General features: G+C 47.2%; 1 protein-coding gene across 1 annotated transcript in view; it reads left to right on the plus strand.

The window, feature by feature from the left end:
- LOC146203500 (protein qui-1) overlaps nucleotides 1–19,022 on the plus strand; it is a 587,371-nt gene that overhangs the window by 504,785 nt on the left and 63,564 nt on the right. Inside the window, exons 13-14 of the mRNA XM_084588801.1 lie at nucleotides 1,272–1,629; nucleotides 16,133–16,308. Of these exons, the coding sequence (XP_084444927.1) occupies nucleotides 1,272–1,629; nucleotides 16,133–16,308 (534 nt within the window). The remainder of the gene's footprint in view (nucleotides 1–1,271; nucleotides 1,630–16,132; nucleotides 16,309–19,022) is intronic.

Raw genomic sequence — 19,022 nt, forward strand, 5'->3', positions numbered from 1 at the left:
GACAATTAACATTTTTTTTTTTTTTTTTTGCTAGCCCGCCGAGTCTCTAAGCAGATCCTTGATGAGTACTGTCTGCCGATATCAAGACACGACACGGAAATTGTGCCTGTGTTTTGAAATGTCTGCCAAGCCGAGATAGGAGAATTTGAGACTATCGACGCTAATCGTGAATGGGTCACGTAAAACGCAAACTTCACTGGTAGAGATGGTGGGTATCTTTGGTACAGATTGAAAACTAAACATTTTGGGCTGAATTACTGGTCTGGTTTGCTTTGATAAGTTATAGGAAACTTAAAAACATCTTCAACCAAAAACTATTAAATCCCGACGTTTTAGAACCGGATCGCCTCCTTCTTCACTGGTGACTGGGGATTATTTCGCTTGCAGCTTTAATTACGGTTTGCAGGAACGGGCAGGGAAAAGGGAGGAGAGTCGACTAGATGAATGTATGATCGTGTGTTACGGTGCCGGCGAAGGACGCAAGCGTCCTTTCTTTCTTCGTGAGCGGGGATGGGAAGAACGGAGTCCTTCAGCATACATAGAGATTTCTTTCTGTGCGGCTGATATTGTTTTGTGCCGTTTGGATGCGCTATGATTCGAGGAGTCTTTTTCAGTAGTCAGTTAGGTTCTGACGATGGTGGCTTCCAGGTAGTTGATTCAGTGATCTGCTTCTTCAGAACGCTCGGCTAGGGGGTTACTCTCTCGTAAAAGTTGCCGACATCGTTATTGTGATGACGACCTTTTTATTTTATGTTTTTGTTTGTTCTTGTGTAGCTTGGATTGCAATCGGTGCACGGAATTATGTATACAATGTCTTGGGCTCTTTTTTTTTCGGCGGCCCGTATTTGAGAACGAGTAAAAAAAGATGCAACATGTTCGTAGGTTTATCGCTTCTTGGACTCCTTCCTTCAAGATTTGGGCGATGTTTTCACTGGCGTCTCGAGCATAAGAGAGAATGTCACATTTTTGGTTCCGGTTAATAACTCTTGGTTGATTTCTCTCAGCATGCTGTTTCCGTTTTGGAGGTCATTAGTTTTCCGAATAAATTTTTTTGGCAAGACGTTCTTGGCCAGCTCTTAGAATACCGCATGTCCGTCTTTTGTTTTGCCCGCGTCTGCAGTGTGGCAGTGTCTTTCTAAGCATTGTGGTTTCTGAGTCGGCTCCTAAAGGTCGGAATTTAAAATAAGATTTTTTTGTTTGGAGATTCATCCCACTTTTGCTAGACATCCGTCCTTTGGCGTTCATGGGAGTGCATGTGGTCGTCATCGCAGGACAACAAGCGGTTGCTGACGCGGCAACAGTGGGATGTGCTGCGGCAGCGGCTGGCGGGCCAGTCAGCGACCCCGCTGTACGTGACCCTGCTGTCTCAGCAGGCCATGCGATGGGCCTCGTACGAGGTGCTGGACGGCGAGCTGCACGTGCCTGCCGACACTGGAGCATTCGTAAGCCGCAGCCTGGAGCACATAGAGCGCCAGTTTGGCCTAGCGCCTGTCAAGAAAATCGCCTCGTACCTAACCTGCACCAGCTACGGGCTGCGCGAGCCTGAGGTCATCGAGCTGCTCTCGTCCACAGAGTGCGATGGAACAGAGCTGGCAGCCGTCAGCTGGCTTGCCTTCAAGAAGGAACTTGGTGAGTGCACTTCCAACTAACCTGCTTTATGCCACCATCCGCACACTGCTGCGTTTACTTATGCTTAAAGCCCGAAAAGCGCCCTGCTAGGCTCCAGCATAATAATGCAGGACAACGCACAAAAATTGTTCTTTATCACCTGAGCACAGAACATGCGGTGTTTTTGCAGTGATAGCTGTACGAGAGGCTTTATCTGAGATGAGCTTACCAGATTCGGCATATAGTAAGTATTTAGAAAAAAATTATCCTGTCTGTCGCTGGACTGAGGAGGAAGTATATTTAAACAGCGTTCCTAACAAACCTGCCCGAACTCACGATCGGCTCGAACAGTCTCGCTTAGCTGCTTATACGGTTGCACTTTCACTGTCTAAACTCGTCGTTGCGCTGCGCAGGGTAGTACTGTAGCCCGTATATATGGAACGGCGCTCTAAATCTGGTAAGTGAAGTTAATCCATCCTTAAGTCCTGTTAACTGTAAGCGTATTCGTGCAGAGTATCACTTTCAAGCTTTCTGCGCCTTCGGTGGCACGCAGCTGCCGGTCGAACTTTCTACTGCAAATATATCTCGTCCCGTCCTGCAAGGAATTAAAAATTAAAATTGACCTCAGCGCTTTCGAGTAGGCAATCTGGAGCAGGTTTTCTTGCCATGCAAAACCGAAGAAGTGAGTGTTTAAACTGCGTGAAAAAGCGCGTTCCGATTTGGATTTTGATTTTCTGTTCGGATCAGACCGCGGTAGAATCTTTGTTCCTTCGAAGTTCCGAGATCTGGTCCGGGTCCCCGATTCAAACGCGCAAATAATAGTTTGGTTAATTTGCTGTAAGGCTGTTGTATTTTTACTTTGTTGGCTAATAAGGAAATAGGTACGGGATGGGTTATTCACAAAATAAATGCGCTTACTATAAGCTGCCTCTAGCAACAGAAGTTCAGTTTGTTTGTTTTTTTCTTAAAAGTCGGTCGCATTTTTCTAGCCACCGCCATCTTTGCGTGAAGCCTCCTGAATAAGCAGCAACTTGAGTGTAAGCCATGGAAGTCAGAAAGTCATTATTTTCCTAAAACTCTGTTAAATATAAAACATGAAGCATTTTCATATGAAGACCTTTCATTTTCTATGGTGTGTATAAAAATGTCGCGCATATCTTCAGAAACTAAAACTGTTGCCAACAAGTACAAAGCCGATATCTTAAATTCGTTGGCTTTTGATAAGCCCCGTTACTGGCTGGTACATCGGCTACCTTATCGCCGGCTACAGTAAGTCTGCAGTGCCCATACGACACTGCTATTGTTTCACTGAATGATAAAAAAAAACTCACAGGACGTTTACGAATTTGTAAAACGAATTTTTAAGTGTAGACGTTGTGTGAGAGCAAGGATGGTTAGGTTTGGCTTATTTCGATTTGTAGATTTTCACGTCCCAAAGGGACTCAGAACAAGCAATACACTTTTCATGTAAATGGTCTTTTCAGTGAGAGAGTAATTTTGTATTCAAATAGTGCTTGCACAAAGTCTTACAGGAGAGTGAAAGTGAGAGCAGGGAGATCACACCTGACTGTCAATGCCTGTCGCGACTGCTAACTCGCAATAGGCATTGACAAGATCGGCATTAACAAGATCGAAAATCACGTGGGTTGACCCCAAGTGTTTTATGTAGTCCATTCATGATATGTTTCGATATGTGTCTTGGGGCGCCATTTCTTTACTACTTCATGCTAGCCGGATAGTCCCACAGCATGCGCTCTACTGTTTGGCGAGCAACCCTGGTAAACTTCGCACCCGTGACCGTTGTCGTTTGGTAGCCGGCGTCTGTCTCCAGGTCGTCGTTCCAGTGCGCGAAAAGCCAGTAGTGCGCGCATTTCTTGAAGGACTGCCATTCGGCAATATATATGTACTACTCGTATCCCGTGTTAGCCTTGTGGATCAGAACTTCTGGCATTCTGATCTATATTACTATACGTTATACTTTCCTCTCTGGTGCTGAGGTGCTCGAGGGCTCTTTCTAAACATACACTGTTCCAGCCACGCAGCCCCACGCCGGTTACGCGACCGTCTCCGTTGCCCCATCCCCGTCGTGCAGCTGACCGGTTACAACCTCCAAGTGTGCCGTACCAAACGGGGCGGTACTTAAATCCGCTGCCAGATGGTTCCGTCAACCAGTTCGTCCTCTTGCTCGTGCACTGCACGTTCCAGGTGTGGCTGGTGCGCTGTGTGGTTGCATATAGCCACATGGTTCCGGGCCTTCAAGAAATACATGCAAAAGTGCAGATGGAGGTCTTATCCCACATGCAGCGGATACGTCGCCTTCTTTGAGAACAGGGATTATCAGAGGTTTGGTGTCGGCCACCTGTGATTTGTTCGGTTTCGGATGGAACCGTGACTTCACTGTGACTTCGGAACAGGGATTGGCGAGGTCTCTTTATTTGTCGTAAGGGTCCGACGCCTTGCTGGCTCACTGCCACAATGGCGAGCCAGGCCGTCTTTGCGACGTGTGCCGCCGACTTTTGTCGTGGCAATGTGCAGCGGCCCCCGTGCCCAGATAGGGCTCTCATTTTTAAACAAGAAGTTCCTTTTGTCCCTATTGACCCGGCCGGAAGGGAGAGGGGGGAAGTTGTCGTTAGAGACGTTCTGTGGATTATGATGAGTCGATGAGTTATGCGTTACTTCCACTTTTTCTTCCAATTTCCACTTTTGATGCACCTGACAAAGATAATCGCACAGATTCACGGTATTCATAGTTTTGGCGAAAGAGAAGATCACAGATATAAACATATGTTACGGCATGTGACAAAAAAAAAAAAGGGCGTGCGTAACGAAAACATTTTGCACTGATCCCTGTACTGCTTGTTACGGCGCTGAAATTGACTTGCAAAACCTCCAGCTCAGCTTCCTTGTAACGATTGGCCTGTTCTTAGGCGTCGCACAGCCATGCATGAACTGTGAATGCATGGGACAAGCTCAGGCTTCTGCAACTCAAACGTGAATCGCTGACGCCAGCTGTAGCAACTGTTGCAAGATGAACAGTCTCTTTGAGTCTATAAGCGGATACTGAGTCCCCTCATACCTAGTTTTGCAGCGGCCTCAAGCAATTACCTTTAGGCCATTTAATTCCTCGCCTTGCTCTTTGCTACTGGGCATCTCAGAAAGAAGAGGCGAGCAAAGTTCGCACTTTTCTAAAAGTTTTTGCAGGCTCCGTTCTACACTTTACATGAAAATATATGAATAAAGTTGGATACATCCATAGAGCAGAAAAGCGCGTAACCCAGAACACGAAGTGCGTCTACCCCTTCGGTGTTCTAAAGAGTCTCTTGATGTTCTGACTGCGCACACTTGTGAGACATCTTTACTGAACATAGGTTCAGAGCTTTTCTTCCTACAGCCCAGAGCTTCGCCTTTAGAGCGTGTAGTTCAACCTTTATTTTCCGCAATGAGGGGAATGGTTTTCACTCCGTAACAGATGCTGCCGGACGTGTTCTTGCCATTCCGTTCGGGACAATACAGGAACTTTGCTTCGCTGAGCGCCTGCCTACTTCCTAGTGGTTGCACTGCAACGGTTGTTTACATTTCTCTCGAGAGACACAAGCGAAAGCGTGGGTGCAGCCCCATTAGAGCCCTTTTTATTGTGCTGCGACCACGGCATTACAAACTAGCGATTTCTTACCAGCGTTGTCTTCGATTTACCCATCAAAAGAAGCCAGGGTCGCCCGAAAAAACGGAAGCTCCTCCGTACGGAGCCAGCAAGGAGCTGCAGAACACGGAAAGTGCGGCGATCCTCTCTTTGTCTCCAAGTCGCGGCATCGATTGGCCCAGTCAAAGATAACGCTAGAAAAGGACGACGGAAGCGGCCCAGGCAGGTCGCCAAGCTCTACGCCCGCTGAGCGCTCAACAAGCGCCTCCGTTCGCAGGCCCGACTGGAGGAAGTCACGATCCCAGCCTCGGGGTCAGAAAAAACCACTCGGAGCGCACCCGAGCTGCCTTTTGTCCATTGGCGCGAAAGCCGGGCCCGCCGCACTCCTTCCCAATACCTCCATGTCCCACCATTATAGAAAAGGACCCAAAAGAAGCAGCGTTTTGAAGGTGATAACGAGAAACGGGAGGCTATCTCAGCAGAAGACGCTGCGAAACCATTATGCCGAGCGCTGTTATGGCGCAAGCCTGCGGCCTTGTTTTTCACCCGTTCTTTCCTTTTTTTCTTTATTTTTTCCTTTATTTCGCCTTTGTGCCGATACGTTGCCTTCTGCCATAATGCGCGCCCGGCATGGTGCCGAGGTTCGCCGCAGGCTTGGCTACAGGCTGCTTCTGGGCTCAAATATTGGCTCATGTGTTAAAAAAAAAAGTAATAAAGGAACATGCCTCCGCTGTTTTCCAGCACCGTAAACCGGAGAAGAGAATCGTCTGTAGCCGTTTATTCTTTTGCGTGTTGTTTCGGGTTGCATGGCTGAGCCCCTCTTAAACACCTTTGGGCTAGTCCAAGCGAGTGCCAAGCTTTCGCCTTCGACCTCCGTAAACGCTCACATTTTCCTTCCGTTAATGTTCATCACTCTGCTTTAATCAATAATAACGGATTTATGCCTGTTTTTGCTTACATACGTGCGACCAAAAAGAAAAGACCCAAGCTATAGCCGAAGCCGCAGATCTTTCAGGCTATGCTCGAAAACACCGAAGAGCTGGTGATTGTAGCGTTTTTAGAAAGCAAGGAAAAGAATGTGAAAGGCGCAGCAGTTAATGCCTGCGCCTGATAAAGGGCAATGCTTTATCCATTGTCGGATCAGCGTCTGATGTTAGTACCTTGCATCGCTTTTACCCTCCGGTCCAGAGGAGCAGCTTTTCCCTGCTGCTACGCAAAAAAAAACGAACTAGAGGGCATGAAATGGGATGTCATAGGGCTTAGTGAGGTTAGGAGGCCGAATGAGGCATATACTGTACTGAAGGATGGGCATGTACTGTGTTATCGAGGTTTACCAGAGAGGCGACAACTAGGAGTAGGTTTCCTTGTCAATAAGTATATAGCGGGTAATATAGATGAATTCTATAGTATTAATGAGAGGGTTGCAGGCATCGTAATTAGGCTTAATAAGCGGTATAAACTGAAGGTTGTACAGGCCTATGCACCTACATGTAGTTATGATGACCAGGCAGTTGAAAGCTTCTATGAAGATGTAGAATCGGCAATGCGAAAAGTAAAGACGCAGTATACTGTACTAATGGGCGACTTCAATGCCAAGGTAGGGAAAAAACAGGCAGGAGGCAAGGCAGTAGGTGACTATGGCATTGGTTCTAGGAATAGCAGGGGGGAGTTACTAGTTGAGTTTGCAGAGCGCAATAACTTACGAATCATGAATACCTTCTTCAGCAAACGGAAGAACCGAAAATGGACATGGAAAAGTCCTAACGGAGAGACTAAAAATGAAATCGACTTCATAATGTGTTCAACCCCCGCCATTGTGCAGGATGTAGAGGTAATCGGGAAAGTTCGATGTAGTGACCACAGGATGGTGAGGTCCCGAATTAGCCTAAATCTGAAGAAGGAACGCAATAGATTAGTAAGAAAGAAACCCATCAACGAATTAGCGGTGAGGGGGAGGGCAGAAGAGTTCAGGATCTCGCTACAGAATAGGTATTCAGCTCTAACTGAGGATGGCAACATTACCCTAGAGGCAAGGAACAATAATTTCAGAGATATCATTACTGAGTGCGCGGTAGAAGTAGGCGGTAGGATAGTTAGAGAGGATACCGGTAAGCTGTCTAAGGAGACGAAAGATTTGATTAAGAAACGGCAGAGTATGAAAGCTTCCAATCCAACAGACCAGATCGAATTGGCCGAGATATCAAAGCTAATCAATAAGCGCAAGGTGGCCGATATAAGGAAGTATAACATGGAGAAAATTGAGCATGCTGTAAAGAACGGGGGAAGCCTTAAAGCGGTAAAGAAGAAATTGGGCATAGGCAAAAACCAGATGTATGCGATAAGGGACAAGGCGGGCAACGTCATCACTAATATGGAAAAGATAGTCAAAGTAGCCGAGGAGTTCTATACAGATCTCTACAGTAGCCAAAGTAGTCAGGACCGTAATGAAATTGGCGATAGGGAAAAACAGTCAGACGTTCCACCAGTGACGAAGGACGAGGTCAAGAAAGCACTAGAAACTATGAAAAGGGGGAAATCAGCTGGAGAGGATCGGATAACTACAGATTTGCTGAAGGACGGGGGGGATATCGTGCTAGAAAAACTGGCCACCCTGTATACGCAGTGCCTGGTGTCATCGATGGTACCGGAACCATGGAAGAATGCAAACATTATCCTCATTCACAAGAAAGGGGACTCTAAGGACCTTAAAAATTACAGACCAATCAGCTTACTGTCTGTTACGTATAAGGTATTTACTAAGGTAATCGCTAATAGAATCAGGACAACCTTAGACTGCAATCAAGCAAAGGATCAAGCAGGGTTTCGGAAACGGTACTCTACTATCGATCATATCCATGCCATCAATCAGGTGATAGAAAAATGCTCGGAATATAATCAGCCCTTATACATAGCATTCATTGATTACGAAAAAGCATTTGACTCAGTTGAAACCTCGGCGGTGATGCAGGCATTGCGAAATCAGGGGGTAGACGAGCCGTACGTGAAAGTGCTGGAAGATATATATAGTGGCTGCACAGCAACCATAGTTCTGCATAAAGAAAGTAACAAAATTCCCATAAAGAAAGGTGTTAGGCAAGGAGACACAATCTCCCCAGTACTATTCACAGCTTGTTTAGAGGAAGTATTCAGAGACTTGGAATGGGAGCAGTTAGGGATAAGGGTAGATGGAGAATACCTCAGTAATCTGCGATTTGCTGATGACATTGCCTTGCTAAGCAACTCGGGAGATGAACTGCAAATAATGATTGATGACCTAGACAGGAAAAGTAGAAAGGTAGGCTTGAAAATCAATATGCAGAAGACTAAGGTAATGTTCAACAGCCTCGGGAAGGAACAGGAGTTTACATTAGGTAGCGAAATACTGGAAGTAGTAGGCGAATATAACTACTTAGGACAGGTAGTAACCGCAGATCCGGACCATGAAAAGGAAATAACAAGAAGAATAAGATTGGGATGGAGCGCATTTGGCAAGCACTCGCAGATTATGACTAGCAGCTTACCGGCATCGCTCAAGAGGAAAGTATACAACAGTTGCATCTTGCCTGTACTCATCTATGGGGCTGAAACGTGGAGGCTAACCAAGAGAGTTCTACTTAAGTTAAGGACAACCCAGAGGGCTATGGAACGAAAAATGGTAGGGGTAACATTAAGAGATAGAAAACGTGCAGAGTGGGTCAGAGAAATAACGCAAGTTAACGACATTCTAGTGGAAATTAAGAAGAAGAAATGGACATGGGCAGGACATGTAGTGCGAAGAGAGGATAACCGATGGTCGCTGAGGGTAACAAACTGGATTCCAAGGGAAGGAAAGCGTAGCAGGGGGCGGCAGAAAGTTAGGTGGGCGGATGAGATTAAGAAGTTCGCAGGGGTCAAGTGGATGCAGCTAGCACAGAACCGGGTTAAGTGGAGAGATATGGGAGAGGCCTTCGCCCTGCAGTGGGTATAATCAGGCTGATGATGATGATGATGATGATGATGATGATGATGATGATGATGATGATGATGATGATGATGATGATGATGATGATGATGACGCAAAAAAAAAATACCGACCCATTTAACGCCTGAACATATTTGTTTTCGTATCCATTTGTTTCAAGACAATTGCTTGCCCAATTTTGTTTCAGATCTTGCGCTCACTGACATCTAACGGGTCAGAGATCTCATATATATTACCCACTCATGTTCTTATATGTAAACACTTGTCGATTATGGTCATGCTGTATTAGGCTGTAAAGGAGGTACAAAAATCCAGTGCCATTTTCAGAACCGCGGCGACGCTTTTAATGGCGCAGAAAAATAGCACCCGACGCGCGACATTCAAGGGCAAAGTTTGACCAACTGAAAGCAGAAAAAGTCGGCGTTACCCCTCTAGAAGAAAGAAAAAGTACACATATCCTGATTTAAAAGGACCGCACCACTATTGCGCATGAAAGTAAAGAGAGAGAAGGACGAATAGCCAGAGAACCATGTCTGTCTACCTTTTATTTCAGGCTGCGGCTCACGCGCCACAAAATTTCTGTGGGCGGTCCGATTGCGTGGTGCGGAAAAGTGCATTGGCCGATGTTTTAATTTGTAGGCGTGTGTCGTAGGTGCCGCTACCTGTTTTGAGACAGACGCGGGCGCTCTTCATTCCATCACTCGTTTGCTCTTTAATAAGCCTGGGATTTCTTTTTGTGTTTATGGAAAGCATATTTCAATGACCAGAAAATACGCGTGCTCTTGAAAAGACAAAAAAAAAGATCTGAGCATCAAAATGAGAGCGTCACAATCTTCTTCGTCAAGGTCTTCAGATGAGCGCTTGAGAGCGGGCTGGGGGCCTGTGACGGCTACCCGGTCGGCCTCCTGCAACGCCGGGCGTATAGACGCAAGCGCAAGTTTCGTCGCATATATGGTTTACCTTGTGAAAACTCTGACGCGCTGCCTCGAGCCCCCTTCGCTGTTGGCGAGTCACGCGCAACCATGTTTTTGAGTGATTCTCAGCCAGAACAGCCCCGTCTTGCGCCCAAGAATTTTGCATACGTAAGTTACACCTGGGTTTATTTAAAGTTTCTTACGTTATATAATGTACATTTTACAGTTACAGCTTCATTGGGTCCACTTTGTGAAAATAGCTCGGTCCGCGTGCGACACCTTCCACGCTTTTGCTGCTCAACCCCTCCGGTTTTTTACTACGGGATTGCGTTGTAATGCCTTCATGTCAGCGTCTCCGTTTAAAATGGTGACAGCTATTGTTCTGCCAAGAGAAAGAACTTTTATGGCGAGAAATGTTTTCAGTATTCACATGAAAGTCTTAAATTTCTGCCTGAGGTGCGTGAAGCTTCTATGCCTGGAAGTTAGTGGTCTAGGCAGCCGAAAATACGGCCTTCCGGAATGATACTTCGAACCCGCAAAACTGAATCTGCGACGCAAAATGGTGCTTTTACCATCAGACTAAATAAACTATGAAGAGGAACGTCTAGACGCGCTCGCTTGAAGCAGCAGCAGCTTATAGCGCGGCCACTCTTGTCTACTCCACAGGACGGCCTACCACGCGTCGGCGGCATCAGCTCGACACGAGTGGTTAACCTCAGATAAACGCTAACTTCACCGAGCGTAACGCCAGTCGCCTAAGGAGGTTCCAGGAACTATACGTGGACTACCGTGCTCATTGTATTAAAAACCCGATCCTAACAACGAGAGACAAGCCCATACATACATACATTCCCCGCTTTTGATAACAAATGGCATACACGGACGTAGGAGGGTGCGGTCAGTGACCTAAAACTCTCTTGCTCAGTTCCCTTTGTCGACAGAAGGTTGTTAGCAGAGGTGTCACGCTTTCGAGAGCGAGAGTTAAAAATAAACTAATAAACCTTGTCTCCACCGGGAATCGAACCTATATCCCTTGGATCACCAGCCAAGCGCTTTACCAATTGCGCCCCGCCCCGGATTGTGAAGTGCTCTTCACAATTTCCCTTGTCTGCCGTGGGGATGATAGCGGGATTCCGCGAGTGACAGTGCTGCTCCTTTCCTTTCTTGTAAACAAATTATAGAACGCCGGTGAGCTTTGATGCGTTCGATGGAATGCCGGTTCTGTTCGACAAGGGGCGCGCCATGTACCCTCAGGACAGGTGATGACATCACCAGGCGATTCATGCATATACGAAGCTGACCCCGACGGGCGTCCGATCCAGGCGTTCGTGCGGCGCCTTTCATTTGCTGCTTCCTCTAACGCCGTACTGTGCACAGCAAACAGAAGCAGACCCAGATGTCTAGGGGGCGTTAGTACATTTACAGGATATAAAAGGCGCAGTATCTGTCACAATTCTCCGCGGACACATGTAACATGCCGTAAACGAAGGGAGGGAGGTGGGATTGAAAGAAGAGAGGGAGATAGAGGTGCCGTAGGGGGGGGGGGCTATACGATCCACCACGCTATAATGGCTTTCGCCTCATCACACGTTAGTGGCCCAAAGTGCCCTCTGGAATTTTTTATTATTTTAAAAAGGGCACCCACTGCGGTGGCCTGATGCGTCACCAACTCCTCCTGTTGCGCGCGTCACATCGTCGCGCAGTAGTTTATAAACCTTTGCATGAAATTCCGTTCCGCTGCAGAGCCAGAGCGGTTAGAGCGCTCTAGTGCTGTGCCGAAGCATGCGGGATTGAATCCCGGCTTCGGATTGTTCGACGGAGGCGAAAAGCAAGGCGGCCGTGTGCTGTGCGATGTCAGTGCACGTTAAAGAGGCCCACGTAGCCGAAATTTCCGGATCCCTCCTCTACGGCACCTCTCATAGCCTGAGTCGCTTTGGGGAGTACTGAACACTATGCAGAATAAACTAAACCTAATCGAAGTAAACCAGACCTTGCCATTTATTTATTTATTTATTTATTTATTTATTTATTTATTTATTTATTTATTTATTTATTTATTTATTTATTTATTTATTTATTTATTTATTTATTTATTTATTTATTTATTTATCCCCGCCGGGGTGGCGCAGCGGTTAAGGCGCTCGACTACTGTGCCCAAGGAAGCGGGATCGAATCCCGGCCGGAGGCGAAACGGAGTGGCGTCCGTGTGCTGTGCGATGTCAGTGCACGTTAAAGAACCCCAGGTGGTCGAAATTTCCGGAGTCTTCCAGTACGGCGTCTCTCATAGCCTGAGTCGCTTTGGGACGTTACACACCACAAACCAAACTTATTTATTTATTTATTTATTTATTTATTTATTTATTTATTTATTTATTTATTTAGTTAGTTAGTTAGTTAGTTAGAATTACTGCCAGCCTTCAAGAATGCCTTAAGCAGGAGGGGGGCATAACTTATAGAAGAAAAATTACACGCCAAAAACAAAGGACCATTACAAACCGCGAATCAAGTAGACAATCAAACATTATCATTATTAAGCTTTAGAGATACTTAGGGAGTTTTCGGTTAAAACTTTAAACAGAAATATATTTGGAGGTTGTTGCTTACAATGGCAGACGTGCCAAGGTCTCTGCTGGCATAAAGCCAAAAGCGGGGCCTCGCGCACTGTCGAACGCCTAGAGTTTCCTACTCTTACCCTAGAGGGAAAGCTGGGGCGCTGCACTTCAGCCACCATGGGCGCGCTAAGAATCATGGGCCGGTCAGCTACTGATGCGGGATAGTCGCATTTTGTTGGGAACTGAAAGTGGCGTTACTAAGATGTCTCCTCCTCCTCATTATAGTAACTTCGAGGTGTGAACATAGAGAGCAAAAGTCATAGTAGCGAAGACCCAAAATCAGACGGCGCCAATAAAAGGTTACTGTTAACCAAAATGTCATTAAAAAACTTCCTGGAGTGATTAAGCAACTATATATATTTTCAGAACTTTTTTTTTTCTTTTTAAAGCGTGTCTATTAGAGGCGGAACATTGGTTTCCAAGCTGCTCAATACTTAGCCAATAGGAGAGAGAGCCATCGCTTATTTTGGACAAATTGTACACTTACATTCTGTTTCGCAAGCTTTTTGCAATTTAGAGTCACAATATTAAATGTTGGGACGTTTTTCATTGTAGAACAAGCTTATTTTCGCATTATTTTGGGCCAAAAGATGTAGTTCTGCACACGGCAGCTATCCACCCCATGATGCTTTGGGCGCCTAAGGCGGCTGAATTGGTCGTCATGAAGCTTCATGCAAACTCCCATAGATAGCGGCACAGCTTTCTCTCTAGGTAAGAGTAAGAAGCTCTATGGTCGAAAGAGCCCACCTAGTAACTGTCACAAACGAGTGTTGTGCTGTCAGATTGTCACGCATAATTACAATTAAGCGTCTCCCTAATTTCATCCTCCGACCCTTTATTTCCTTTTCATCTATAACTGCAGAGAACCGTCATCTTTTTGGCGGCCGCGAGGAAACGGCGGCCGAAACCACCGGCTGTTGTGAACTACCTAAGAGCCACTAAGCATTCCTCACCTGCATCACTCGGTGCTAAGCGGCCGCATGCGCCTAAGAGGGCCTGGCACGCGCTGAGGCCAATTACGCTTACCGTCCAATTTAGAGTCTCGTTCTTTCGTTCTGATAGGGCTCCGTTTAGCTGAGCTAGATTTATCAACGACACTTTGAGAAGGTGCTCTGATTTGCTCAATGCAATTCTTGAACATTATTAAAAGAAATCAACAGCCGTCATACCTTTTCCCTATAATATTTTTCGTTATAAGGCTTCTCCTTCCCCTCCCTAATTTATTACTTCAGTTATTTTATTAGAGATCAACATCGATCAAACAAACTTTCAGCCTCCTTCAAGTTAGAACTATCGATGTTTGCGCTGTATACTAAGTTCTACAAAAACCAGAAGAATTCAGATTAAATGAGGCAAATGCTGCAAGGACAGCGCTTATTTCTTAACAAACTTTCACTCACGTTTGAAAGCAACGGTAACGACCACAGCTACGATAGCAGGCACTCTGACGAGACGGCGGAATCGTTAAGCGAGCATCAGTCGTTGATTGCTTGCAGAAGACCACTGTTGCTTTTGTCACCGAACCTGTCGCTGGCACTTTACTTGGGTTCGGTGCTTTTGTGACCGCATTCGTTCCACAGACATTGACGTCATAATGGAACAGGAACTTTGAGCTTTTTCTTTGGTAAATTTTATTGCAGAACGTCCTCGCATTGCGATAGTCGCTTGTTCAAGGGTAAATCTTGCAACACTAAAAGGATCGGCTCCTTTATTTCGGTGGCTTCCCTTTTCCAGAGAGGGCATTGCTTCACCAGCTTCAGGGAAAGTTGTGTCTTGTCAAGTGCAAAACAACGGCAACATCTGAGTTAGTAACAATTGCTTTACGTTGTTTTCAGTGCTGTCGTTTCCTAACTGCGCCATGACGAAATGTACGCAAATTCTAAAGAAATATTTCAGCCTCAGTCATCAGAGCAACATGTTTGCAACGCCATGCAAGTAATGTCCAGCTGCGATATATTTAGCAGCTTGGCTTAAGAGCCTTTCAGAAACAAACGAGTCATTTAGTTTCCTTTCAGAGACAGACCATCTACACTTTCATATGCCGCACTCAGATGCCGCGTATAGGCCGACCATTTTTTGCAGAAGCAGCCACTCATCGTGATAAAAACTTCGACCGGCGTAACTGAATTCGTATTTTGCGTTTAAATCCAAGCAGCTTGAAAGCAAAAAGTGTGCCGTCATTTATTCGTGCGCTATCGGGGCAGATGATTGTCATGATTCAGTTACAATGGCTCAAAGGTCTGTTCGAATTGAGAACAAACGTTCAGTTCTTCCAAAGATTTATCCACGGACAACGAATCCAAGGAAATGAGTTCGCCCTTCGGAGACCAGTCGATCAAACCCCTGGTGTGCCACATACGAGATGGTCTCTCTGCCACAGCTGCGAACATCGGTGACCCGAAGCTATACTAGCAGGACTGTAGCTAACGTCGGCGCGAACGCGGGCAGCGAGCGCATTAAGATACGGAGTCGCACGTCCGTGAAGCGGAGTAAAACCGCCGAGGGGGTTCTGACATGCCAGCATACGATGCCGAGATGACAGGATGGTGCCAGGATTAAGCGCGCTCGCGAAGCCGAAGCTTGCCGCCAGAGTAGAGAGAGGAAATTAACGATGATATCCACTCCAGCATCTGAGTGTCACTTCAGAGGCAGTTAACTTGGCTTCGAGCATTTTGTCTGCGACAAACCCAGACGTAATAAGGATGGAGGGGTCAACCGCTGAAATTTGCAGCATATATTTAGTGTGGCCACTTTTTAACTTTTTGTATTGTTCTTGCGGTCCATTTTAGAGAAGTGCTCATTGCTGCCGTTGCCATCGACATCATTATTATTGCATCAACTTTGTTGTTTATTGTTTTTATTCATTCGCTCCTTTTCGCGCGTCTATGCAACTTTGCAGATTTGCCTACGCGGCTGATGCCGCACTTTAGGGCAGACCGACACAACAGAATAGACAGTGTGGAAAACCAAAACTACCAACTCGTATTAAAGGAATGCATATTGTATTTACGGAAGCAAGGAGGCTGCAAAGCGCGCTATCGCAATTAAAAAAAGAAGGCAGGCACGCATAAAGAAGCTAAAGCACACCTACTCCCGCCTCTTCTTTCTGCGTCTGTTTTTTTACGCGATTACAACAGGCATTCCAGTAAGAATTTTGTGCTGTTTGGGTACTGTGTTTGTAACTTATTTTCACGTACCTTCGCTCACAAATCTAGCTCAAAGCGCTCCCTCCTCATGGACCGTTTTGGATTCTCTGCCGACGTGCCTCCGGCCGCGAGCCTCGCTGGGAATGCTATCCCGAGGCCCTGTGTCCTTGTTTCGTTGTGATGGGGGCTCGGCGGCGTCGCCTCCCCTTGTGCCCATGTGCCGCTAACGTGGATATGGTTGGTGCCTGCAGGGGTACTGCTGAAGGAGTCGTACGTGGATTGCCGGTCGTACCTGCAGTGGAGTCATCGCTGCATCAGCGCCTGCGTACGCCAGCGCTACCTGCAAGAGCGGGCTGAGGCGATCGCCTGCCACGCCGACCTCGCCAACGCTTTCCACCTTGGCTTTCTCATGCAGAAGGAGGAAAAGGTAGACGCTCCCACTTTAGCATACTCACCTGTCACGGACAAAAAAAAAAATACAGCCAATTTCCGTGGTTGTTTAAATGCAAAGGACTTGCGCTAGCCCAACTTCGCCAAATTAAATGGGCACAGTGACCACAGTGACGTTCACCAGGCCGCTAATTCCAGAACACGTTCTTTGCATCATGCCGACGTAAAAGAATTACAAAAATTGGCGAGCGGAAACAATAGTTATTCAGTTTATAAAATTTTTAAACACAAGAAAAAAAAAACAGCGCGTCTGAGCCAGTGTGAGAGGGAGCTCCTCTCCCACTTCGTTCGCCCAGAGCTCGACTTGGGCGGAACCTATGAGAATTGCAGCGTTTTGCGGACGTATCGGAAGCTATCCACCATGGTTGCCTGTCCCACTCAACCTGTAGCGGCGCTTTGTGGCAGCATCGTTACCATGATAACGACACTGCGAAGCTGTGCTAAGCGGATCGGCTTCTCCATCTGCCCAAAGCTAGCCTAGCCAACCAACGCTGCTACAGACCATCTTTGCGAGGGTGTCGACGAAGTGGACCCGACAATCAGCAAATCTGTGTCTCCGTTTTGGTGTCCCACCGGCGTCCATCGCTGCTGATGCCGCGGATCACTCGAGCGCTGCTTGTTCAAGAAGTTCGAGAACGAGTGCGAAAAGTGGAGACGGAGGAATTGCGTACAGGAGCTAAGGCGAAGCCTACCCTGGACCTGTACAAGGCTAGCAAGGAGGTAATCTGTCGGGAACGACTATTTGACAACTCCCTGGGCAGTGCCCTTCCGGCGGAAGCCAGCTGCGGACTCGGGTGTGGCGAGCGCGCTTCACGAGCTATCTCGACACAACTTGTGCCATCTGTGGAGCGTCGGCAGAAACGATTAGCCACATGATTTTCGGCTGTCCGGCGATCTTGCTGACCTCCGAGATCAGAACGTTCTCAGCTGCCTTGGGATTTGAGGAGCCTGCAGGAGGGGAGACCACAAAGCGACGTCTCAAATTCCAGTGGCAACGGGGAGCCCTGCGACCTCGGCAGCGGTGGGCGACGGCTATGTAACCTTCGTGCTTGTGACCGCAAAGCCCGGACAGCTAACTGCCGAACGTTTTTTTTTTTTTTTCTCTCTCTCTCTCTTTGTTTAATTTTTGCCTCCGCCGCGCCAAAAGGCAGCAACGACCCGCTACAAAGGGCAAAGCCACCATCACCATCATCACAGCAAGCAGACGCTCGACCACGCTTGTTGACAACACCTCATTTACTTGAGTTTACAGTCCCTATCTTTACAAGCACTGGAAGGAAACACGCGGAACTAAAGCGCATTTTATTTGTTTTCTGCGTAATAACGAAGAACATTCGATTGTAAAATCTAAAGTGCGTGCTCAACCAATCAGCGAAGCAGCGCCCAAGCGAGAAGGAAACGTCATATCCGTTAACGAATTTCGCCGTCGTATGTCGCTCATATCGGTGCCAAAACACTGATGATTGAAGCGGATTAAAATGTTAGGCGCTACAATTTCGCCGTTATGATTGGGCTTTGGGGCATCGGGAAGGTGTAAAGAACCTAAAGGCCAGCTGGAATTAGTGGTCTAGCGAACGTCACAGCGCCCCTTTAAGCCCGATGTTCCCGCCTAAACCATCACGATCCTCTCTGACGAGAAGGCCGGGCTGCTTCCGCTGCCCCCCTAAGCGAAAATGCTCGCGATTTCTGCCGCGTCGACGCAAAAACCTGTTTTGAGCGTTCGCGGCGGCTCGAGCGGCGAGAACAACGCAGTTCCAACAAATTGAAAATGTTTCGCTCTATCGCTGCCGCTCGTCACGGAGTTCGCTCGATCGTTTACACGTGAACCGGCCTTTATGCCATGTTGAGGCGCGCGCCACCGCGCGGTCCGCGGCTACAACCATGCCCGCTCTCAAAGGGCTCCCATGTTTCTACTCCGCTTTTGAAAGCCATGGAGAGAGCGCTAGACCCACATGCACCGTGCCCACAAGTAAACGTCGGCGAAATGTGGGAGCGGCGTCGCAGAGCTAACTCTCTAAAGAAGGGTCGCAAACGCAAAGCTGCACTGCTCGCTCACCTGCTGTCTCGTCGCTTCTCATATGCTTGCGCCACTTTTATAACGCCTTGCTCGCTGGTCTTGGCCATTCATTTGCAACTGTGTTTAGCAGTGTGAGCACTACAGCAGTGCGTCCGTTTCTCTCCGGTCGCTCTCATAGATGAAAGGCAGCACACTATCTGGCAGGCAGCACGCGGTGCAGTCGCATGTGGCAGTGCAAAAGAGAAAAAAAATTAAATGCGAGGGTGCTGTTCTTGTGGTTTTGGGATATTTTTAAGAGCGGATACTACACGCAGCAAGTTATGTTGGCCGTCTTGAGGCATCACTATTGGCTTCCAGGGAAGGGGTGGAGGGGATGTTGGGAGGAGAGGGGAAAGAAATGATGTTCTCAGGCTGTGGTATACAGTTTGCTGTCTACATACGGGAAAGAGGAGCACGGATGCTACAAAAACATAGAAGACTGATGAAGTATACAGCGTGAACTCGAAATGGGGTGCACGATGGCTGTAAATGTGCCATAGACCTGCAGGCTTAGGTGTGCTGCAGCAGGAGCTGCAATTATTACAGCATTGTCGCCTTACAGCTTACGCTTTGTGGACCTCGATTACCTTTATCCACGATAATAATCGAGGGTTCCATGCCACGGCGGCTTCAAT

Source organism: Amblyomma maculatum, chromosome 1, assembly GCF_055883805.1.
Source record: "Amblyomma maculatum isolate TAMU_Amacu chromosome 1, ASM5588380v1, whole genome shotgun sequence".
Lineage (NCBI taxonomy): Eukaryota > Metazoa > Arthropoda > Arachnida > Ixodida > Ixodidae > Amblyomma > Amblyomma maculatum.